The sequence below is a fragment of the Oryctolagus cuniculus genome, chromosome 9 (assembly GCF_051225735.1).
Source record: "Oryctolagus cuniculus isolate XC-2025 breed Fujian yellow rabbit chromosome 9, ASM5122573v1, whole genome shotgun sequence".
Classification (NCBI taxonomy): domain Eukaryota; kingdom Metazoa; phylum Chordata; class Mammalia; order Lagomorpha; family Leporidae; genus Oryctolagus; species Oryctolagus cuniculus.
In genome coordinates this window covers 309995-334015 of record NC_142875.1, presented here as the reverse complement: position 1 = coordinate 334015, position 24021 = coordinate 309995, and the positions used below count along the sequence as shown (strand labels likewise).

Below are 24021 nucleotides of genomic sequence, written 5' to 3'. Positions count from 1 at the left end.
AGGGCCCTGGGCTGGGCAGGGCTTGGTGAGAGAGCCCCGGGCCAGCCGGCTGCAGGCCCACAGGCACCTGTTAGCCTCTCTCCTGGGCACTGACTCTCGGCCTCCGCCTCGCAGCACCTGCTCTGCTTCCTCGAGTCCGTGTGTGGGACCTGCAGGGTCTGGTCCAGAGCCCGACAACGGCCGGCAGCCCTGACAAGCGCGGAGCAAGGCTGCTCTTGCACTTGGCGGGCACTGGCCTCATGCCCACCTCATGCTACCCCTTGGGTCCCCAGGCCCTGGGAGCTGTGAGAGCGTGCAGGGCCGGCCTTGGGCTGCAGCCCTCCTGGGCCCTTCTGCTCTCCTAGCCTCCACTTTCCCCTCAGCAAACAGCCGTTCTCCGTGGAAAGACTAAGCAAGGAGCCCTGGGGGCTGTCACGGCAGGAAGGGTGCACACGGCACAGCGTGTGTGATGACAGCACTGAGACTGGTTGCGGCAGGATTGGAAGACCTGGGCACACCTGCAGTGACGGGTGCTTTCTCCTCCGTGTCTTTCTGTGGCCTCCACAAGTCTCAGCTGGAGCAAACATGTCATGGGTGTGGCCCAGGACGTGCCACAGACAGGTAGGTGGCCAAAGTCGCAGCAAAGGCAGGGCTGGGGCTGGGAGGCCCCTTCTCCTCTGGTCCCCGGCTGCACTGGATGGAGCCCCCTCCCTCAGGGGGGCTCACCAATTCCTCAGCACAGTGTTCCGCTGGGAGGCTGTGAGCTTTCCCGCTGTGTCACCCACAGCTCCACCCTGGGGGACACAGGATGCCACACATGTCCCCTGGTCCAGCCCTGGCTGCAGTGGGAGGAGCACAGGTGTGGACCGTCCTGCATCCGAGGACAGAGCCAAGACGTCTGAGGTCATGGGATGCATTCTAGTGTCTCCGGAACGACCACACGTTTTGAACACAGCCTGCAGCTCACAGGGGACAACGTTCCATCCGTATTCAGTGAGCAGTGAGCAGCGTGGGCCATGCGGGGGCTGAGCCTGTGGTGGGAGGATCGCTGATGCTGGGAAAGACAGGATCTGACGGGAAGTCCCTGTGTGGGAGTCGGGTCTCTGAGGGACGTCCCTGGGTGGAGTCAGTCTCTGAGGGACGTCCCTGGGTGGAGTCGGGTCTCTGAGGGACGTCCCTGGGTGGAGTCGGGTCTCTGAGGGACGTCCCTGGGTGGAGTCGGGTCTCTGAGGAACATCCCTGCATGGGTGAAGCTGTCTCTCTCTCCCTGAACCCTCCTCTGCTCCTGGATCTGAGAGCCCTCTCTCTACTTCCTGCAGTCCTGAGGGCCCCTCCAGTCTTCCTCAGTGTCAGGAAGGAGGAGAGGGACGTAGAGCCCACACCAGACCAGGTTTTTTCAGAAGAACAAAGCCTGGGAGGGGCTCACTCCCAGGGAACACTAGCGCAGGAGAGAGCGCCTTCCCCTACAGACGAGCGGTTCATATGGCACAAAGTGGCGGGAATGGACTGGGGGTCTGAGCTACAGCTGGGCTGCCGAGGCGGGGGTGGGGGGCTTGGGCTAGTTCTAAAGGTCCTGCAAGATCCCAGTGTGACCTGGGAGGGGCTGGGCTGAGGCTGAGGCTGAGGCTGGACCCTGGGGCTGCAGGGAGAGCTCAGGGTGCTAGCTGGACTCCAGAGTGTGCCGTGCCCAGCGGTCCAGGCACCGTGGGGCTGTTAGCAGGGCGGAGAAATGGGGGCTGCCTGCTATGTGGCGTCCGGAGGCCAGCATCCATCTACGGCTTTCGTTTTTGCTCCATCACTCAGAGGATGCAGAGAAAGGGAACAGCTCTGAGCATGGGGAGCACCTAGAACATTCCAGAGGCGCCCCGAGAGGGGGGCTGCACTCACCATAGGGACTTGCTCTCACCCAGCTCCATGTGGGGTTTGGAGACTCCTGGGTGGGTGGGGCTCCACCCTCCTGTGCTGACTTGGGGGAGTTCCTGCATTAGCTCCAGGGACCTGGGCCTCCCCTCCCGTGTCCCTTAGCCCCCACACCCAGCCTGGGCTCTCCCCTGTACCCCCCACACAACCTGGGCCCCTCATGCATCCCTGTTCTCCCCCCATACCCAACCTGGGCTGGGCACCCAAGGAACAGACTCAGAGCAAAGTCTAGCTGAGGTCATGGACAAAGTCCACTGACGGCAGGTGTGTCTGTGGATGGACCACATGGGACATGATGGCCCAGGCCACCCAGGAAAGGGAGCAGTGGGCTCTTAATGGCAGGGGTGAGCTGAGTGGGCAGGTGGGGGCCGCACTTCTCTCCTGAGGCAGGGCTGCAACCTCAGCAGTTGGGGCCTTGGATTCCACCCTGAGGGTAATAGCCTGAGGGTGGGACAGGCATGGATGGGGCTGGGCAGCAAAGGAGGGCCCAGAGCTGGTGGGGGGAGGGCTGCAAGGGAACAGCCCAGCTCAGGAGGAGGGGCAGGAGCCAGGGGGTGCGCACCCAGCCCCCAGGCCCAGCTCAGGAGGAGGGGCGGGGGTGCCCACCCAGCCCCCAGGCCCAGCTCAGGAGGAGGGGCGGGGGTGCCCACCTGCCCCCAGGCCCAGCTCAGGAGGAGGGGCAGGAGCCAGGGGGTGCCCCCAGGCCCACTGAGCCTCTCCCCTGTCCCTGCCTTCGGATCCCGTGTTTCATCTGCACCGTTCCCTGCCCGCATCTCAGGACTTTGCCCGAGTGACGGGTCCTGCTGTTCTTTGGGGCGTGCCGCCTCTGCCCCCCTGCAGAAGACCCCGCACACAGTCCCTCTGTCAGGAACTGGCACAGCTTCGATGCCAGAATATCGAACACCGGCACTGGCCTGGGCCAAGCCCAGTGACCCTGCAGCATTTGTCCCTAGTTGCACGTACTTGGGTCCCTGAAAACCTGTCTGGGTCAGCTCCGGACAGGCTGAGACCCAGAGAAGCACTCTGTTCCCATCTGGGGTCCCTAGAAGTCATCCCAGATCAGCCCTTCTCACTGCCCTGGGCACGCACACATTCCACACGGTACAAAGGAACATGCACACCTATGCACACATGTGCACGCACGCCCTCACTCTCACATGTACACATACACATCCCACACACTACACACATGCATACCATGCGCCTGTACATGCTTGCACCACACGCACGCACACACTACACACGTGCACACCATGTACCTGTAAGCATGCACGTCACGTGCACACACACACACATCAGCACGCATACATCACACACACGTGCATGAGCATGCACACACACACACACTTGTAACCACACAGCCACAAACGCACACGTGCATACAACACTGAAAAGCCCATGCACTTGCATGCACACAGGTAAACCATAAGATACAAATACATGTGTGCACACCATCCTTGGGCACGAGTACACACACACACACACACGCACGCACACCCCAGGCTGTCTCTACCCCACCCTGTCCTGCAGGGCAGGACCTCATTCTGAGCTGGACTCTGGAGCCCAGGGTTCTGGGAGGAGCAAACCTAAGCACGAGGGACTGGCCTTGCCCAGAGCACAGGGCAGTGCTGGGTCCCTGGGCCAGGGAAGACGACTCGGGCACAGCCAGAGGACCCAGGGCCCTCTGGGAAGAGGTGTTCGCAGGGTCAGGTCCTGTGGGGCGGTCACAGGTGCAAGGGTTGTGGGGGCAGGGAGGAGACCTTGGCTGCCCCTCCCCCAGGGCTGCGTGCGCGTCAGAGCTGGCATCTGAGGACGTCCCGCGACTGACGGCCGGAGCTCCGCTTACATTCCAGCCTGTCCTTTAATAATAAGTAGTTGAAGGGCAAAACTCGGCAGCGCCACGGCGAGGCAGCTTCCGTCCTGCTCAGAGATGGCCGCTGGTGTCTAGGAGCGAACAGAGGTTTAGGGAGCTGCAGGCGCCGTGCCGCCAGGGGGCGCTGTCAGCCAGGTCCCGACGTTATCCCGTTATCCTGGAGCTGGGAGAGGCGGCTTTGCGCGCTTCTCCACGGAGGGCAACGGGTAGGGCAAAGCCACGCTGGAGGCGGCTTTTCCATCGGATTCCCGAGAGGCTGCCCACCCTCCACATGCAAAGGCCTCTCCCAGGCGGGCTGCCCCCTGCCGTGCCCCTCGTTCCTCCGCTGTGCGTCAGGGGCAGCAGCCGCACCTGTCCCGAGTGCAGAGAGAACTGATTGAAAACAAGGAGGACGGCTCAGCACAGGCCTCCGGCAAGGCCAGGACCTGCTCCCGGGTCGCATCCCGCCCTCTTCTCCAAGGCTGGCCTGGGCCAGGCCCCAGAGCAGTGTCTACACCGCGGGCTGACGAAGATGCGCCGTGGCGGGTGTGTGTGTGTGTGTGTGTGCTGAGTCCTTGAAGGTTTCCCACTGGGAGTGGCAGCTTCAGGAGAGGCAGGTCCTGCTTCTGCTGCCGCCCCCACACGGTGCTGGTGCTGGCCGGGCGCCTCCCTCCGCTGCTGCCCTTGTGTTGGTGGTGGGATGGCCGGCGACCCCTTCCTTTCGTCCCCAGATTGGTAGTGGCCTCTCTTCAGCCACAGCAAACGCCCAGAAGCAAGGCTCTGCGTGGTGCTGCTCCCGGAAGCCCCCGGCTGGGTGGCGGCCATGGTCTCCTCTGTGGCGGGGACAGGTCCTGAAAGTCCCTGAGGTCAGCAGCTGAGACGCTACCACACCTGCAGGCTCCTGGAGTCTCTGACTTCTGACCTCTGACCCAAGGGAGCTTCTGAGATGCCCCTCAGCACATGCCCGTGTGCTTTCGTGTCCTCTGCATGTGGGCACGTCTGTGGCATGCACGCACGCACAGCGCCAGGACTTACCTGCGTGCATGCACACTGCAGGGGTGCACAGGAGTGTGCAGTGCATCACGTGCATGTGTGAGTGGTGTATGACGCGCGTGGTTGTGTGGGTATGCACATGTGTGTGCTATGTGCATGTTAATATGGTGGAGTCTGGTGAAAGGCTCCTTGCATGAGCAAGGCTGAGCCTGCGCCGCAGGAGGCTGCACATGTTCACCCTCACGAGAAGTCACGCCGCGTCCCTGCATGCTCCCTGCTCCTGCCTCACCGTCCTCGGAGGGCTTCGGTCCCAGTCTGGGTCCGTGTACACCCACTGAGGACTCAGGCTGCCAATCCTCTGTGACAATGGCTCCAGCATGCATCGCGTCCTTTGCTAGGGCTGGAGTCCCCTGGTCTGCCTGGGCCGGCCTGTGGTGAGGGCCAAGAACAAGGCGCTGCCCTGCCCCGTGGGAAGGAGACGGCCTCACTGCCTGACGGAGCCTCTGCAGGCCCCTTGGTCCCCGCCTGCCGTGCACTTGGGAGCCGAACGAAGCCCTGGCTGCACCTCGTCCTGCACACACACGTGACTGGGCCCGCACAGCCGGGACGCAGATGGGACCCTGAGCCCCTTCCGGCTGGAGGCAGGAGCGAGTGGCTGGCTTTCTCCAGGCTCAGGCGGTGACAGCAGCCCTGGGGTCTCTGTGCCTGGTCATGGCCTTGCAGGCGCTGAGCCACGGCGGCTGCGTCTCTGCCTTTGTGCTGGTAGGTGCTCGCCCGCAGGCACGCGTCCACCCCCCTGCACTGCGCTCCAGGCTCACGTGCTGCAGGCTTCCAGGCTCTGTGCCTGCTGTCCAGTGTGGCTTTGTGTGGCCTGCAAGGGACTGAGCCGGCTCCCTGCTGTGTGGGAGGGCCGGGCCCTTCACACCTCACAGAGCAAGACCTGGAGTGGGCCTGCAGCTGTGTCCAGGCTGCACGGGGCCTGCGTCCGGGTCTCTCAGGGCTGCACGGGGCCTGCGTCCGGGTCTCTCAGGGCTGCGCGGGGCCTGTGTCCGCTCCCTCTGCCCCCAGCCCCGGCCCCTGCAGCCCCTCCCTCGCTGAGCACCGGTACCTTCTGCGGGCTGCTAGGCGCTCTCCTTCGCCTTCCTCTTGGTGGTGTATGGGATGCAGCACACCCAGCTGGTCCTCGTCCTGGAGGCCAGAGGAGGGGCAGGCGGTGAGAAGGGCCTTGCCCAGCCCTGCGGCCCCCGTCCCTCTGAAGCAACCCCCTCCCCAAACACCCCACAGCTCTCCCTCCAACCCTGCCACGCCTGCGTCACCAGGCCTAGACCCCCGTGGGAGCCTGGCCCGCCTCCAGCCCACACAGGGTCTCCTGCGCTCAGGCCTCGGAAGTCTGGAGGTGGGCACGACCCCTCTCAAACACAGGGGACCGACTGGTCTGTGCCCATCACGGCCCCCAGCTGGGCTGCCAGCAAGGCAGTGGCGGGGCAGTGTCTCTGAAAGGCATCGGCCTGAGCTTGCTGCCCTGTGCTGTGGCCTCTGCTGTCTTCCCCGCCGGCCTGTGCCGGAGCCAGTGGGTGCCCAGCCCTGTGTCTGGGAAAGGGGGCAGGTGGGCCCACGCAGCCCCATCCACCAGGAGCCCACAAGGCCAAGGGTTGCTTCCCCTACACTGCCTCCAGCCTGCAGGTGTCTGGTCAGCTGGGTCTTGGGAGCAGAGGCTGGACTGAGAGACGTGGACTGGGTCAGCCAGAACGCAGGGCTGACACCAACACACAGCCTGCAGGCACACACCCACCATCCCGCGTGGCGAGCCGAGTCCCCGAGGGGAGTCCCCGCCGCAGACCCGGGCCTGGCCCTCAGAGTCATCAGCAGGGGTCTCGAGCGGGGACCTGCTGAGGGAGGAGGGCCCTGCTCAGATTTGCGCCCACCCCATCCCTCAGGACTTGAAGCTGATTGAGTGACAGCCAACGGGACGGCCTGTCCAAGGGCCACAGCCCCTGCAGCCAGCACTCGGGCTCTGTCCAGAGAGGCAGCATTTGTGGGCGACCCTATAGGGCCACAGCCCTCACAAGAGCTCTGGAGATCACGTGATCCTGCTCAATCCTGCTTCTGGGGTGGCGTGGGGGTCACCCCCAACCCCTCTGTCTGCTCTCCCACGTAGCTGCAAACCAGCCAGAGCAGTCTTCTTCCTTCCTTCCTTCCTTCCTTCCTTCCTTCCTTCCTTCCTTCCTTCCTTCCTTCCTTCCTTCTGACAGATAGTGAGAGAGAGACAGAGAGAAAGATCTCCTTCCTTTGGTTCACTCCCCAAATGGCTGCTATGGTCGGAGCTACGCCGAAACGAAGCCAGGAGCCAGGTGCTTCCTCCTGGTCTCCCATGGGGTGCAGGGCCCAAGCACTTGGGCCATCCTCCACTACACTCCCGGGCTATAGCAGAGAGCTGGACTGGAAGAGGAGCAAGCGGGACTAGAACCCGTTGCCCATATGGGATGCTGGTGCTGCAGGCAGAGGATTAACCTAGTGAGCCACAGCGCCGGCCCCCAGCAGCCTTTCTTTCAAAAAGTCACACCCATCCCCAGGGGGCTACATCCTCCGGACAAACCCCCTCCCCCAGACCCTGAGCCAGGGGAGGAGCTGCACTTAGAAGACACAGCCGGGGCCAGCACTGTGGTATGGTGAGCTGCCGCCTGCAGTGCCGGCATCCCACATGGGCACTGGTTCAAGTCCTGGCTGCTCCATTTCCAATCCAGCTCTCTGCTATGGCCTAGGAAAGCAGTGGAAGATGGCCCAAGTCCTTGGACCCCTGCACCCATATGGGAGACCCAGAAGAAGCTCCTGGCTCCTGGCTCCTGGCTCCTGGCTTCAGATTGGTGCAGCTCCACCCGTTGAGGCCAATTGGGGAGTGAACCAGAGGATGGAAGACCTCTCTTTCTCTCCGCTTCTCCTCTCTGTATAACTCTGACTTTCAAATAAATAAATAAAATTTTTTTTTTAAAGAAGAAGACACGGCCATGCCACCGCCCACAAGGCCTCCTCAGCAAGCCTCAGGAGGAGAGGCGGGGATCCTGTGTCGGCCATTCTGGGGTGGGGGTGGAGTCCTGTGCCAGCTGCTGCCTCTGCCCTAAAACCAGTGCCAAGCCCCCCACAGAGTGCGTGCTTGGGTTCACCCTGTAGGGAAGGAAGAGCGAGGCTTGGCCCTGCCCACCACATGCGAGGCACCGCAGACCACCCCCCCCCCCGTGACTGTGGGGTGGGGGCGGTGGGCACGCGCCTGGTGCAAGCCCACACGCGCCACTCACTCGTCCTCAAACAAGTCTGGGTCCATCGGGGACTGCTTCTCTTCTCTCAGGGTGCAGGAGGTCATCTGAGAGGCATGGCGGGAGAGCTTCAGGGTGAGGTGCCGGGCACAGAAGGCGCCCCGCAGGACCCCAGCATGGATGGGACAGGGCCGGAGACAGGCTCAGAGACGGCTGTGGCCCCGGCGGGACCTCCACAAGACGGGGCTCTGAGGAGTGGAGGCTTCTGGTGGGAGAGCCCCCACGGCCTGTGCTGCAGCCGAAGGGCTCTTATTCCTCGGCCCCCTCCCGGCCATTGGCGAGCCTCCTGGAAGCCTCAGAGCCTGTGTGCCTTGTGAGTAGCCTTGTGGGGCCCATTGCCAGCTCCCTGCACCTCGTGGGCTGCTCGGAGGGCATGGAGCAGGCAGCAGCACCAGGCAGATGCCGAAATCTGCCCAGAGGCTTCAGAGACTTAAAGAGAGACGGCTGTGCAGTAGTGGGGTGCAGGAGGACCTGCGACAGCGGTTGGGAGGGCCTCAGGGGCCACTGAGTCAGTCAGCTATAGATGGTGCTGACTATGGGATGGGGTGGTGCTGCTGGTGATGAGGGTGACAGTGATGGTGGTGGTGGTGGTGGTGATGAGCATGATGGTGGTGGTGGTGGTGATGATGGTGGTGATGGTGGTGATGATGGTGGTGATGGTGGTGACTGGGATGATGGTGAGACAGTGATGGAGGTGGTGATGGTGGTGGTGACTGAGATAATGGTGAGACAGTGCTGCTGGTGGTGGTGATGGAGGTGACGATGCTGGTGGTGGTGACATTGATGTTGAAATGATAATATACGTGGTGATGGTGGGAATGATGGTGGTGATGGTGGTGGTGTTGGTGGTGGTGATGAGAGGAGTGATGATGATGATGGTGGTGGTGGTGATGAGAAGAGTGATGATGATGGTGGTGGTGGTGGTGGTGATGGTGGTGGTGGTGGTGGTGATGAGAGGAGTGATGATGATGATGGTGGTGGTGGTGGTGATGAGAGGAGTGATGATTATGATGAGAGGAGTGGTGGTGGTGATGGTGGTGGTGGTGGTGATGAGAGGAATGAAGATGGTGATGGTGGTGTTGGTGATGGTGGTGGTGGTGATGGTGGTGGTGGTGATGATGGTGGTGGTGGTGATGAGAAGAGTGATGATGATGGTGGTGGTGGTGGTGGTGGTGATGAGAGGAGTGATGATGATGGTGGTGGTGGTGGTGGTGATGGTGGTGGTGGTAATGAGAGGAGTGATGATGATGGTGGTGGTGGTGGTGATGGTGGTGGTGGTGATGAGAGGAATGATGATGGTGATGGTGGTGGTGGTGGTGGTGATGAGAGGAATGATGATGGTGATGGTGGTGGTGGTGGTGATGAGAGGAGTGATGATGATGGTGGTGGTGGTGGTGATGGTGGTGGTGGTAATGAGAGGAGTGATGATGATGGTGGTGGTGGTGGTGATGGTGGTGGTGATGATGGTGGTGGTGGTGATGAGAGGAATGATGATGGTGATGGTGGTGGTGGTGGTGGTGATGAGAGGAATGATGATGGTGATGGTGGTAGTGGTGGTGATGAGAGGAATGATGATGGTGATGGTGGTGGTGGTGATGATGGTGGTGGTGGTGATGATGAGAGGAGTGATGATGATGGTGGTGATGGTGGTGGTGGTGATGATGGTGGTGGTGGTAATGAGAGGAGTGATGATGATGGTGGTGGTGGTGGTGATGGTGGTGGTGGTGGTGATGAGAGGAGTGATGATGGTGGTGGTGGTGGTGATGGTGATGGTGGTGGTGATGGTGGTGATGAGAGGAATGATGATGGTGATGGTGGTGGTGGTGGTGATGAGAGGAGTGATGATGATGATGGTGGTGGTGGTGGTGATGAGAGGAGTGATGATGATGAGAGGAGTGGTGGTGGTGATGGTGGTGGTGGTGATGAGAGGAATGAAGATGGTGATGGTGGTGGTGGTGATGGTGGTGGTGGTGGTGATGAGAGGAATGAAGATGGTGATGGTGGTGTTGGTGATGGTGGTGGTGGTGATGATGGTGGTGGTGGTGATGAGAGGAATGATGATGGTGATGGTGGTGGTGGTGGTGATGAGAGGAGTGATGATGATGATGGTGGTGGTGGTGGTGATGGTGGTGGTGGTAGTGATGAGAGGAGTGTAGATGGTGATGGTGGTGGTGGTGGTGATGGTGGTGGTGGTGATGGTGGTGGTGGTGGTGATGAGAGGAATGATGATGGTGATGGTGGTGGTGGTGGTGATGAGAGGAGTGATGATGATGGTGGTGGTGGTGGTGATGGTGGTGGTGATGGTGGTGGTGGTGGTGATGAGAGGAATGATGATGGTGATGGTGGTGGTGGTGGTGCTGATGAGAGGAATGATGATGGTGATGGTGGTGGTGGTGGTGATGAGAGGAATGATGATGGTGATGGTGGTGGTGGTGATGATGGTGGTGGTGGTGATGATGAGAGGAGTGATGATGGTGGTGATGGTGGTGATGGTGGTGGTGGTGATGATGGTGGTGGTAGTGATGAGAGGAATGATGATGATGATGATGATGAAGGTGGTGGTGGTGATGCTGGTGGTAGGTGTTGGTGCTGATTGTGATGGTGATGATGATGAATGTGATGACACTGCTGGTGGTGGTGATGGTGGAGGCCATGGTGATGACACCTAATACTGAGGCTTTCTCGGTTTCGGACCCTGTTCTGACAGCTTCTGGAGCCCTCATTTCAGGAGACATCTAGGGCTCAGAGAGGGGTGATGAGCATTTTGAGCACTTGTTGGCAGAGCCATGCATCTCCAAGTCTTGGGTCTGGGCCGTTTCCACCACCCTGGAGAGATCCCATAAAGATCTGGTGCCCTTGGACATCCGAGTGCTGGCAGAGGCCCTGGAGTCTGATGGGGCTGGGGCGTGTGCAAGTTGGGGAGAGGAGGAGGTGGGGGTGTCCTCATGCCCCGAGGCCTGTCCTCTCACCCTGAACTCTCCCGAGTCCCTGCCTCACCCTCCCACCCAGCCTGGTCAGTGCAAGCACCTTCCGCTGGCTGATTCAGCTTTACCTCCTCGGCATGGTCTCCCAGGTCAATCTCCACAAACACAGATGGTTTCTGTAGATGGAAACCAGAGACGGGGTGACCGGTGTGGGAGTGTCAGAGAGAGGAGCAGACGTCGGGGGGACAGCAGCTCCTGGGCTGAGGCTGGCCGAGATCTGAGGGCCACCACCAGGACCACCTGACACAGGTCCTGCACCAGGGGGCTCCTAGGACTGGGTGGGGGCTGGAGGTACCCGCAGGGCAGCTCTAGCAAAAGGGCAAGAAGACATGGTGCAGCTGCTCCCTACTCACCTCCCGGCGGGGCCCTGAGACCCACAGGGCCTCCTCCACCTTCACCCTCTGGGGGACCGGGAAATGGACCAGTTCCTGCTCCCAGCAACACTGACTTGGCCTGTGACCCTGCCACGGGGTCACACTTTGTGAAAAGGGCCACCGCTCACACTGGGGGGTCACACTCTGTGCCAGAGGTCACCACTCACACTGGGGGGTTACACTGGGGGGCCACCGCTCACACTGGGGGGTCACACTCTGTGCCAGAGGCCACCGCTCACACTGGGGGGGTCACACTGGGAGGTCACCGCTCACACTGGGGGTCACACTGGGGGGGTCACCGCTCACACTGGGGGGGCACACTGGGGGGGCACACTGGGGGGGCACACTGGGGGGCCGGCAGCCCAGCCTGTAGCTGCTGGTGTCCAGCTGGAGCTTTCAGTGAATGCCAGAGTTGCGCGAGGGCGGGCGGGCTCCCCGGGCGGAGTCGCCCCGCGGGCGTGGCTGTGGAACCCCACCACACGGGGGCTCCAGAGACTCGTGAGATGCACAATCGAGAGAAGCGAGTCCTCCACTCCTAGCCACCCCAAGTGCCTGTGAGGACTCCAGTGCCCCCGAGGGTTTTCTGGGTCAAGGTCAAGTGGGGTGGGGTATCTCAGGACCCCATGCTTTTGACAACTGCGCTTTTGGAAGCTGGGGGTCGGGCACCCCGGGACCAGACACAGAGGTGGGAGCCTGGCCCCCAGGCCTCCTGGGAAGGGTGGGAGGGGTCCAGGGCTCAGTGCCTGCTGGGATGGGCCCCCGGCCCTGACTTCTGCTGCTGCAGTATGGAGCGCTTGCCTCTCTCTCCAGGTCACTCAGCTTTGTGGACGCTGGGCCCTGCTCCTGCAAGCAAAGAAGGCGGCGGGCAGGTCAGCAGGGACAGGGCTGTGACGTAGGGCCAGACGCCAGGACCCGGCGCGCGGGCTGAGCCTGGTGCACCTGGGCCTCCTGGGCGTGCCCCTCCGTGGGCTCTCCTTCCTGCTCCTCGTTGGTGCTGGCCTCCGAGTCGCTCTTCTCCGCCTCCAGGTCTCTCTTCCCACTCTCGCGGCCCGGAGTCCTGGGAGCGTCCTGGCTCCGCTCCTTCCTATCCTCCTCCAGGTTGGCCTGACTGCAGGAGAGGGGGGAGGAGTGCTTGGGACGACGCCTGCGCCCCTGCCCTCGCTGGGCACCCGGGAGTCAGGCCCCTTGGGCCCTCCTGGGCTGGGCTCTGCCTGTCTGGAGGACTGGACGTGTGGAACCTCAACTGCCCAGGCCAGCCTCCGCGGCTGAGCTGTTCACAGCCCCGGGGCTCATCTCAGAGAGCAGGGTCTCGGCTGCCCGGGGGAGCGACCTGGCGAGGGCTGGGAGTCCCTCGGCTGGGGCGTGCAAGCTGTGGGTGGGGTCTGTGGCACCCCGCCCTGCGGGCTCCGCCCTGGCCGGGTAGCCCCTTCCAGCCGCACCAGCACAAAGCTGCCCCTCGCCCGAGGGAAATCTGCAGACGCTCGGAGTCCTGGGAATGAAGACCTTGGGGTCCTCCTCTGACCGAGCCAAGCCAGCCCATGTGGCCTGAGGGCCCTGGGTGACGGTGACGAGGGTGGCAGCGCCTCCTCGGCCCTCAGGGGGAGCCGTCACAACCAGGGTGGCCTGGCCACGCTTGCCCGGCTCTGCGAGCCAGTTCTGTGTCCTCTAGTCTCTACTGTAAGGTAACTTTTAAAAACCTTTTCTGGGGCTGGCACTGTGGCCTAGGGGTGACCTGTAGCACCCATAAGGGTGCCAGTTTGAGTCCCGGCTGCTCCACTTCCCATCCAGCTCTCAGCTATGGCCTGGGAAAGTAGTGGAGGATGGCCCAACTCCTTGGGCCCCTGCACCCACGTGGGGGATCCGGAGGAAGTTCCTGGCTCCTGGCTTCGGAATAGCTCAGCTCTGGCCATTGTGGCCAACTGGGGAGTGAACCAGCGGATGGAAGATCTCTCTCTGTCTCTGCCTCTCTGTAACTCTGCCTTCCAAATAAATAAATAAATCAATAAATCTTAAAAAAAAAAAAAACCACCCCTTTTCTCTTTTCTTTGAAATACATGCAGATTATGGAATCATCAACTTTTATTCTCTCTTCCCCATCCAAAGAAAGCTGTTAGGAAAAAACTCAAGAGAAACCCGGTATTGATATTTTATCTTGTTTTCTTCTGTTTTTGTTTGTAGTACTTTTAGCTAAATGAAACTGCATTTTGTAGTTTTGTATTTGGCTTTTTTTCACCTAAATCTGTTCGTGTTTTACTGACGATTTCAGGGCCTTCGTTTTGCACGGCACCCTGGTATTCTGACGCGAACGTGAAGCACCCATCTGAAATGCAGACCGTGCAATCAAGGAACACTGGGGAACAAGACGTCATCTGCGGTGGGCGGGCCCTGGGTCCGCTCTGAGCTGCAGGCCACAGCCCCCCGGGACACCGCACAGGGCGGCCTGGGGAGGCGGAGGGCGGGGCGGGGCGGGGCGGGGCAGGGCCATCAGTCCCCAGGGCAACCTGACAAGCCCCCCCCACCCCGCAGCCCTCCCCACCCAGCCCTCAGGCCCTCACCAGCCAGCGTCTTCTGCGTTACTCTGCGGCTCTTTCCCCTGCTCTTCAGACTCTGGGGAGGAAGGACACAACGGGTCAGGGCCGCCGGCCCCCCTGAGCGGCTGGCTCACAGCTCGTCCGGACCCTGGAGCCTGCTCCTCCCAGGCAGTGGCTGGTGGCCACCACCGCTGTGAGCTTCTTCCTGGTGCCTGACGCTGGAGCCACCCAGCCTTGGCCTCCCCTGCAGGACGCACAGCAGAGTCCGGGACCCGGTGACTTCCGGAGCTCCTGGTCCTGCACCCACTGGACACAGCACAGCAGGGACGCAGGGAGGGGGGAAGGTGGGTCCTGGACCACTCAGTGCCCCCTCCCTCCTCCTGACTCCTCCCAGGGGCGTCCCCAGGATGGTTCCCGTTATATCTGTTCTCCAGAAGATGTGGTCCCTGCATGTCCAGTGAGTAGGGATCTGATCCTGACAAGGGGTGCCCAGGAAGCTCCTTGAACTTGCCCAAGGCTGAGTGACCGTGAATGGCATTAGGGGATTCTGCCAGCCTAAAGCTCCAAGGCAAAGCTGCGTCTGTAGCTCTGGTGGCAGCTGATGATGTTCCCGGAGCACTGTCCCCCAGCACTGTCCCCTGCACTGTCCCCAGCTCTGTCACTGAGCACTGTCCTGAGCACTGTCCCCTGCACTGTCCCCCAGCACTGTCCCCTAAACTGTCCCCCAGCACTGTCCCCCAGCACTGGCCCCAGAACTGTCCCCCAGCACTGTCCCCTGAGCACTGTTCCCCAGCATTGTCCCCCAGCACTGTCCCCAGCACTGTCCCTCAGCACTGTCCCCCAGCACTGTCCCCCAGTACTGTCCCCCAGCACTGTCCCCTGAGCACTGTCCCCTGAGCAATGTCTCCTGAGCACTGTCCCCCAGCACTGTCCCCCAGCACTGTCCCCTGAGCACTGTTCCCCAGCATTGTCCCCCAGCACTGTCCCCAGCACTGTCCCTCAGCACTGTCCCCCAGCACTGTCCCCCAGTACTGTCCCCCAGCACTGTCCCCAGCACTGTCTCCCAGCACTGTCCCCTGAGCACTGTCCCCCAGCACTGTCCCCTGAGCACTGTCCCCTAGCACTGTCCCCGAGCACTGTCCCCCAGCACTGTCCCCCAGCACTGTCCCCGAGCACTGTCCCCCAGCACTGTCCCCAGCACTGTCTCCCAGCACTGTCCCCAGCACTGTCCCCCAGCACTGTCCCCTGAGCACTGTCCCCCAGCACTGTCCCCAGCACTGTTTCTGAGCACTGTCCCCCAGCACTGTACCCCAGCACTGTCCCCAAGCACTGTCCCTGAGCACTGTCCCCCAGCACTGTCCCCTGAGCACTGTCCCCCAGCACTGTCCCCTGAGCACTGTCCCTGAGCACTGTCACCTGAGCACTGTCCCCCAGCACTGTCCCCTGAGCACTGTCCCTGAGCACTGTCCCTGAGCACTGTCCCCCAGCACTATCCCCTGAGCACTGTCCCTGAGCACTGTCCCTGAGCACTGTCCCCCAGCACTGTGCCCCAGCACTGTCCCCAAGCACTGTCCCCAAACTGGCCCCTGAGCACTGGCCCCAGTAATGTCCCCCAGCACTGTCCCCCAGCACTGTCCCCCAGCACTGTACCCAGCACTGTCCCCCAGCACTGTCCCCTGAGCACTGTCCCCCAGCACTGTCCCCAGCACTGTCCCCCAGTACTGTCCCCCAGCACTGTCCCCCATCACTGTCCCCTGAGCACTGTCCCCCAGCACTGGCCCCAGAACTGTCCCAAGAGCAATGTCTCGAGCACTGTCCCCCAGCACTGTCCCCCAGCACTGTCCCCTGAGCACTGTCCCCTGAGCACTGTCCCCCATTACTGTCCCCTGAGCACTGTCCGCATCACTGTCCCCAGCACTGTCCCCGAGCACTGTCCCCCAGCACTGTCCCCTGAGCACTGTCCCCCAGCACTGTCCACTGAGCACTGTCCCCAGCACTGTCCCCCAGCACTGTCCCCTGAGCACTGTCCCCAAACTGGACCCCAGCAGTGTCCCCCAGCACTGTCCCCAAACTGGCCCCTGAGCACTGGCCCCAGTAATGTCCCCCAGCACTGTCCCCCAGCACTGTCCCCGAGCACTGTCCCCCAGCACTGTCCCCCAGCACTGTCCCCCAGCACTGTCCCCTGAGCACTGTCCCCCAGCACTGTCCCCAGCACTGTCCCCCAGTACTGTCCCCCAGCACTGTCCCCGAGCACTGTCCCCAGCACTGTCCCTGAGCACTGTCCCCAGCACTGTCCCCCAGCACTGTCCCCCAGCACTGTCCCCCAGCACTGTCCCCAGCACTGTCCCCCAGCACTGTCCCCTGAGCACTGTCCCCCAGCACTGTCCCCAGCACTGTTTCTGAGCACTGTCCCCCAGCACTGTACCCCAGCACTGTCCCCCAGCACTGTCCCTTGAGCACTGTCCCCTGAGCACTGTCTCCCAGCACTGTCCCCCAGCACTCTCCCTGAGCACTGTGCCCCAGCACTGTCCCCCAGCACTGTCCCTGAGCACTGTCCCCCAGCACTGTCACTGAGCACTGTCCCCCAGCACGTTCTCCCAGCACTGTCCCCTGAGCACTGTCCCCCAGCACTGTCCCCGAGAACTGTCTCCCAGCACTGTCCCTGAGCACTGTCCCCAGCACTGTGCCCTGAGTACTGTCCCCAGCACTGTGCCCTGAGCACTGTCCCCCAGCACTGTCCCCCAGCACTGTCCACAGCACTGTCCCTGAGCAATGTCCCCAGCACTGTCCCTGAGCACTGTCCCCAGCACTGTGCCCTGAGTACTGTCCCCAGCACTGTCCCTGAGCACTGTCCCCCAGCACTGTCCCCCAGCACTGTCCCCAGCACTGTCCCCGATCACTGTCCCCCAGCACTGTCCACAGCACTGTCCCTGAGCACTGTCCCCCAGCACTGTCCACAGCACTGTCCCTGAGCACTGTCCCCAGCACTGTCCCTGAGCACTGTCCCCCAGCACTGTCCCCATCACTGGCCTCTGAGCACTGGCCCCAGTACTGTCCCCAGCACTATCCCCGAGAACTGTCTCCCAGCACTGTCCCTGAGCACTGTCCCTGAGCACTGTGCCCAGCACTGTCCACAGCACTGTCCCGGAGCACTGTCCCTGAGCACTGTCCCCCAGCACTGTCCCCAGCACTGTCTCCCAGCACTGTCCCCTGAGCACTGTCCCTGAGCACTGTCCCCTGAGCACTGTCCCTGAGCAATGTCCCCCAGCACTGTCCCTGAGCACTGTCCCCTGAGCACTGTCCCTGAGCACTGACCCTGAGCACTGTCCCCCAGCACTGTCCCCTGAGCACTGTCCCTGAGCACTGTCCCCCAGCACTGTCCCCTGAGCACTGTCCCCAGCACTGTCTCCCAGCACTGTCCCCCAGCACTGTCCCCATCACTGGCCCCTGAGCACTGGCCCCAGTACTGTCCCCAGCACTCTCCCCCAGCACTCTCCCCGAACACTGTCCCCGAGAACTGTCCCCCAGCACTGTCCCCAGCACTGTCCCCTGAGCACTGTCCCCGAACACTGTCCCCCAGCACTGTCCCAAAGCACTGTCCCCCAGCACTGTCTCCCAGCACTGTCCCCCAGCACTGTCCCCATCACTGGCCTCTGAGCACTGGCCCCAGTACTGTCCCCAGCACTATCCCCGAGAACTGTCCCCCAGCACTGTCCCCAGCACTGTCCCCCAGCACTCTCCCCCAGCACTGTCCCTGAGCACTGTCCCCGAGCACTGTCCCCAGCACTGTCCCCTGAGCACTGTCCCCGAACACTGTCCCCCAGCACTGTCCCCCAGCACTGTCCCCCAGCACTGTCCCCAGCACTGTCCCCTGAGCACTGTCCCCCAGCACTGTCCCTGAGCACTGTCCCCCAGCACTGTCCCCCAGCACTCTCCCCCAGCACTGTCCCTGAGCACTCTCCCCCAGCACTGTCCCTGAGCACTGTCCCCGAGCACTGTCCCCAGCACTGTCCCCTGAGCACTGTCCCCGAACACTGTCCCCCAGCACTGTCCCCCAGCACTGTCCCCCAGCACTGTCCCCAGCACTGTCCCCTGAGCACTGTCCCCCAGCACTGTCCCTGAGCACTGTCCCCTGAGCACTGTCCCCTGAGCACTGTCCCCCATTACTGTCCCCCAGCACTGTCCCCCAGCACTGTCCCTGAGCACTGTCCCCAGCACTGTCCCCCAGCACTGTCCCCCAGCACTGACCCTGAGCACTGTCCCTGAGCACTGTCTCCAGCACTGTCCCCCAGCACTGTCCCCCAGCACTGTCCCCGAGCACTGTCCCCCAGCACTGTCCCTGAGCACTGTCCCCCAGCACTGACCCTGAGCACTGTCCCTGAGCACTGTCCCCCAGCACTGTCCCCAGCACTGTCCCCAGCACTGTCCCCCAGCACTGTCCCGGAGCACTGTCCCTGAGCGCTGTCCCCCAGCACGGTCCCCCAGCACTGTCCCCGAGCACTGTCCCCTGAGCACTGTCCCCCAGCACTGTCCCCCAGCACTGTCCCGGAGCTCTGTCCCCTGACCCCAAGCACCGACCCCCGGCTCTGTCCCCCAACACTCTGCCCTGAGCATGTGTGTCCTGGCAGCCTCTGCTTCTCAGCTGTAGGAGCTCTCCCAAGCCAGCGAGCTTTCCCAGGACCCTCGTGCAGCTGCGGGTTTCCGGATGGAAGCCCACATGGGCAGGTGGGCTCAGGACGGCTCCAGACCTGAGCTACCTTCCGGGCCTGAGCCTGGAAGGGCACTGAGGATGCCTGCCCAACCAACGCCTGCAGCCGGGGTGGTGCCTGGATAAAAGGGCTTCTGGGGGCTGCGGGCCAGGGGCTCCTGTTCCCCAGATTTCCTTTGAGGACCTGGGGGTTTCTCTCCTGGGGCCCCAACGCTGGGACGCTGGGCAGCCTGCCCCTCACTCCTGCACCTGCCTCCTGCGAGTGCTCTGGCTGGTGGCCTCGGGCTGTTGCTGTCTCCTGCTTGCTCACCAGTTGCTGCAGGCTGTGCTGAGAAAAACCCTGGAGGAGGAGGTCTCCAGGGCCAGATCTGCTGGACTTGGCGCTGAGCCCGGGGGGTGGGGTGGCGGGGTGGGGTGGGGTGGGGGCGGGGGGCAGCCTCTGCCCCTCAGGTGGGAGCCCTGGGAGGACGTGGTTTTCCAGCAGGGATCTGATGCTAATTTCTGGAGAAGCTCCAGCGGCCCCTCAGCTGTGTGTGTTTATGAGTGTGCACTAAGCTGTGTGCTTGTGTGCTGTGTGCGCAGGTGTATGCACGGGTGTGCTCACGTGTGCACACTTGTGCATGTTCTGTGCATGCACACACGAGAATGCACATGTGTGTGGGAGGGTGTTTTAGAAGGCTCAGAGCTGTCCCAGGCAGATCTTCCAACCTTGCTCTGGCCTGTACAGTCGAGAAGAGCTGGTGTGAATTTCCTTGCTCCAAAGCAGGTGCAGAACCAGAGCACGGCTCGGTCGCCCCAGCAGAAGGGCCTGGGGCCATGCAGGGAAGCCATTGCGTGGTGGGTCTGCAGTGCCCCGTCCCCCGCATGCGTGTCTGGGCTGCAGGTGCGCTGGGGACCACTGGGCAGCTGTGTGGGGCTCACGGGTCTGAGGCACACGCAGTGGCTCCTGTTGTTCGGTGACAGGAACACATGCTCCTGTCTCTTCCCAGCCAAGAGCCACTTTCTTTCCAAACTGTCACAGGCTCAGCTCAAATGTGAGATGCCCATGAGGAGCCAGGGCCAGCGAGAGGGCCAGGGGCCGGGGGCCTGGGGAGCTGCTGTTACAGGAAAAGGGCTGAGCTGGCCGGGAAGGGCTGGACGGCTGCTGGGAGCCTGTTTCTAAGAGAGACCGGAAGCCAGGGCTCAGCCTCCAGGACACTGATGTCACGCTGACATCACAGGAGCAGAAGCCCTGCTGGAGCTGCACCGGGTACGGATTCCTGAGGGGCCCTCCCGCCGTGGCTGGGAGCAACCTCGCTGGCAGAGCGAGGAAGGCCTAGGAGAGCGGGAGGCCCTGGGTGACCCACAGGACGGGCAAACAGGCCTCCCCAGGACGTGTGACACATGCTGCTGACCCCGAGAGGATGTGGGGGTCGGAGTGGGCTCCAGGGCACATCCCTGTGGACCTGATGCACAGATTTGTCTTGTCCTGTGAGTGGGGCACGGGACAGCAGGCCACATGGACACCCAGGCGCCCACCCACCGCCTCCCATCCCCACGTCTAGGGGAAACCCAGAGGTGCTGGGGCAAGGTCCAGGAATGAGACGTGCACCCACCGAGGCCAGCACTGAGACCCATCTCCGCCCCCGGCACACCCCCCTGCACCCCTGGCCTGCTCCCAACAGCACAGCTGCCAATTCTTAACCTAGGAGAAGTCTTGTTCCACCACCACTCTTACATTGTCCCGGGCTTGAGCCAGCCCTAGATTTCCCGCCCGCGGTCCTGGACGCTGTGTGAGGGTCGGCCAGACGCGGGTCAGGCCCTGGGTGGGAGACCGCCCTCATCATAGACGCAAGGTTGCAGCCCCCATGTCCTGGCCCGGTCCTCTAAGCCCAGCCTCTGCCTCCGTGCCTCCCAGGCCCCCTCCCCCGCTGTCCCACAGGGCCCCAGCTGGCCCCCTGCCCCTTCCCACAGCCCCCGGCCTACCCAGGTTCTTGGGCACCTTCCTGACACGGCTGGGGGGGTCCCCCTTCTGGTGCAGACCACCCACGCTCCTGCTCCTTTGGAGCTCAGGCCCCTCGCTGGCCGCCCTGCCTGCCAAGGGGAGGGCACCAGGGCCAGGCCGGTGCCTCCTGTGTGCCGCGGCTGGGTCCTTCTCCATGCTAGGCCTGGGCAAGGCACCTCACACGGCCTCAGGCGTGGGACATGGCTGCCGCCCCCGGAACCCCCTCCTGGGAAATGCCCGAGAATGCCAGGGGCCGTCGCCCTGGGGCTGCTGTGACATCACCGCAGGTCAGAGGTCAGCTGGCCCAGCCCAGCGCAGCCTCCTCCCCACCCTCTGTAGAACCCAGGGGCAGGTGCCGGCCATACTTGCCTTTCCCCACACGGACTGAGGGCCCAGCAGTGGGCGGTCTGGCCTTGCTCAGTCCTGGAGGCCATGGCCAGGCGAGCTGGCTCTCCCATGTCTCCCCACACAGGCGCTCTGTGTGGGTGAACCCTCCAACCGGGGCCGGCTCGGCAGCCAGCAGGGGACGCACACGCGGTTCCCCGACAGGGCCAAGGGGACGGTCAGCCAAGCGGAGGCCTTGGGGAGCGCGGGCTGCGCCCTGGCCTTGACAACGGTGGCATCCGAGGGAGGACGTCGCCCACTGGGGCCTCACCCTGCCGAGGGAAGGGCCGCAGCGCAAACAGATGCTGTGCCCCTGGGGTGTTTTGAGGGCCTGTAGACCCTCTGCCAAAGTGCTGGTTTTGGGGACTGTTCTGCCACCCACAGGGGCCCTTCCCGACAGACGGGGGACTCGGAGCCCCAGGAAGGGGCCATGCCCCACCCCCACCCCTGGCTGCTGTCCCTGAGCAGCTGCGGCAGGAAGTGTCCAGGAGGCCTCGGCCACCTGGCTCTGGTGGCTGGGCCAGGCCCAGGCTGCCCGCACGACGCTTCCTCAGCAGTGGTTCGACCGGGGCGTCCTGATGCTGCGGCCCAGCGGGACGTGGCCACCCCTTCCTAGGAGTCAGCAGCGGGGCCTCAGGAAGCCTCTGTGACCCCTCACGGGCCTCAGTGCTCAGGCTGCCCTGGCCCCTCCTGGTGGCTCTGGGAGGGGCTCCAGGACCCACACTCAGCCCCTGGCTGCTTCCAGCCCTTCTGCTGCCCACCACAGGGCTGACCTCAGCCCCCAGCCCCCTCCATGGAGCTGACTCCACCTTGGCCCAGTCTGAGGGCGGGGGCGGAGTCCTCTGGCGCTGCGGCTGGCCCTGCCCTGGAAGTTCACCTCCAGCTGACCTGCCAGCGAAGCCACAGCAGGAGCACTCCGGATGCTTCCCACCCAGCCCTGGGACCACAACAGGTGGGGGGCCCAAAGCCAAGCCTGCGCCTCTTTCCTCTGCCTCACAGAATCAGGACAAAGCCAGGGCAGGGGCTGCCCCCGCCCCCAGGTCTCTGCCCAGGGAGGGAAGCAGCCGCCTGCCTGGAAGGACACCTGGCTCCCTACTGCACACTGCCCTGACCTCAGCCCCTCTGTGCACCGGATGGCAGCCCCTGGCGGAGCCTGTCTCCGCACCCTCCCTGAGCTCCTGAAAACGCCTCTCCTGAGGGCACCATGGGCTGGGTGCCACCTGTCGCGGTCACAGGTCACCTGGAACAGGTGTCCTCTGTCATCAGAGATGTCACCTATCACAGAGGGCCATCCCCTGCTGCCCTGCACCCCACCTGTGCAATCACCAGGGAGCTCCCTGGAAATCCAAGCCAGTCCTCAGAAAGAATAGAACATGTTTTAATTGGCCAGTAAAATACATCACAAATCATTAGTATTTTATAAACAAGGACATTAAATACAAATCCATGTTAAAAATTGCAGTTCTGTGCAGCCAAATAGCTGTGTGTCCCAAAGTTTATTTTTTACAGTATTTTCCTACGTTACCATCTGCTACCTAGAGCAGAACTGAACTACAGTATTTCCAACAGCACGGAGAGAGGTGGGCGAGGGGAGCCTCGTGTGGACTTGGGGCTTGTTCATCTGCTTGGCACAGATGGCGTGAGACCAGGTGGAGGGAGGAGGCCGGTCCACGGTGCCGTGGGGTCCTCCTGCCCTGCGCAGTCTCCCGGGGCTCCTGGGCCTGTGTCCCCAAGGGCCTTGCGCGCCGGGCTCTCACCGTCTCTGCCTTTGTGGGTTCCCTCCTGAGGTCCTGCAGCTGTCCCTTGGCGGGGCTTAGATCCTGAATTATCTGTCAAAGAGCTAATGAAAAATGGCCCTTTAAAAACATTTAGAAAAACAGCCTGAAGATGCCCTTCTGCTTAGTCTTCCCCCAGCTGCCACAAGGGGGCGCAAATGTGGACTCCCTTCAGGCCCCATTTAGCAAAACAATGTGAGTTTGAATGGGGGGGATTCAGCAGACCCCGAAGACTGGAACCTGCACCACGCTCCAGGAACTGTACCCCAAATGCTAAGTGCACCTTCACACGGGGACTCGGTGCGGTTGTGACAGCCCAGCCACAAGACTGACCCTTCAGCCAGGGGCAGAACCTACAGCAAGGCTGAACAGGGTGCAGCTGCCCTGGCCGCCCTGGCTGCCCCGACGGCAGGCTCCTGGGAAGACAGCTGTAGTCTCTAACAGGACAAAGCAGAGCGTCCAACCCAGGCACAGGCCATGGAAACCAGCAGGGCAGAGTGCACGAGAGACGGAAGCGCACGTGGTGCAGGAAGTGCACAGCTCCCAGGCACGGGAGGGCAGGGCCGTGGTGCTGGTCATCCAGCGGGTCACTGGGTGCCCAGGAGACCGTGGAGAGCAAGGGAACAGATAACCCTGTGTTCTAGAAGGGTGGTCAGAGGTGCACCGGAGCGGAGCAAGATGTGCGGCCTCGTGGCCACTGCAGGACGGCTCTGGGCAGTGGTGGGCGTGGCCTCCTCCCTTCCCGCAGGCTGTGGCTCTGCAGGCGCAGGCAGCACGGGTGCCATCCCAGCCCTGCAGACTACATGGAGTGAGTGGAGGTCTCAGACTGCTGCCGGATGTAGCTCTGGAAGCTCTTGTCTCCAATGGGGTGCTCCCTGCAAGGCAGAGGGGAGAGGAGTGAGACCCGCGGCACCGTGCTGCCCGCTCGCACCTGGAAGCCGGCGTCCCCACGTGGGAGCGGGTGCACGTTCACTGCGGCACACAAGAGCACAGACGAGCAAAGCGAGCACAAACCCTCGGCTGCCCTGTGTGTGCATCCTGCATTTGCAGACATGTAAGCCTGCATAGACTGCACATGTTGCAGACCCCATGTGCACACTTAGATCATGCGTACATGTGTGCACATCTACAGGTGGGTTAATGCACATGTGTGCAGAATGAGCCTTGCGCAGCGCATGAGGTATGAGACACACCTGCAGGAGGTGTGCCCGTGTGTGGATCATGTG

General features: G+C 62.6%; 2 protein-coding genes across 5 annotated transcripts in view; both read right to left on the bottom strand.

Moving 5' to 3' along the window:
• Window positions 1-768: 768 nt before the first annotated feature.
• Window positions 769-20792, bottom strand: C9H13orf46 (chromosome 9 C13orf46 homolog). The gene is made up of 7 exons (XM_089304845.1): window positions 20618-20792; window positions 13969-14020; window positions 12295-12521; window positions 12212-12243; window positions 11108-11155; window positions 8038-8102; window positions 769-5932 (listed from the first exon to the last, which is right to left on the bottom strand). The coding sequence occupies exons 1-7, from the start codon at window positions 20790-20792 to the stop codon at window positions 5866-5868; spliced, it is 666 nt and encodes a 221-aa protein (XP_089160971.1). The 3' UTR covers window positions 769-5865.
• Window positions 20793-22377: 1585 nt separating this feature from the next.
• The window catches only part of RASA3 (RAS p21 protein activator 3), a 122698-nt gene continuing 121054 nt past the window's right edge, over window positions 22378-24021 (bottom strand). For all 4 annotated transcript variants that reach the window (XR_016212641.1, XM_070048522.2, XM_070048524.2 and 1 more), the window contains one exon: window positions 22378-23670. Coding sequence is in view for 3 of the 4 variants with exons in the window: in XM_070048522.2 (XP_069904623.1) it covers window positions 23595-23670 (76 nt within the window). In the remaining variant the exon portion in view is untranslated. The remainder of the gene's footprint in view (window positions 23671-24021) is intronic.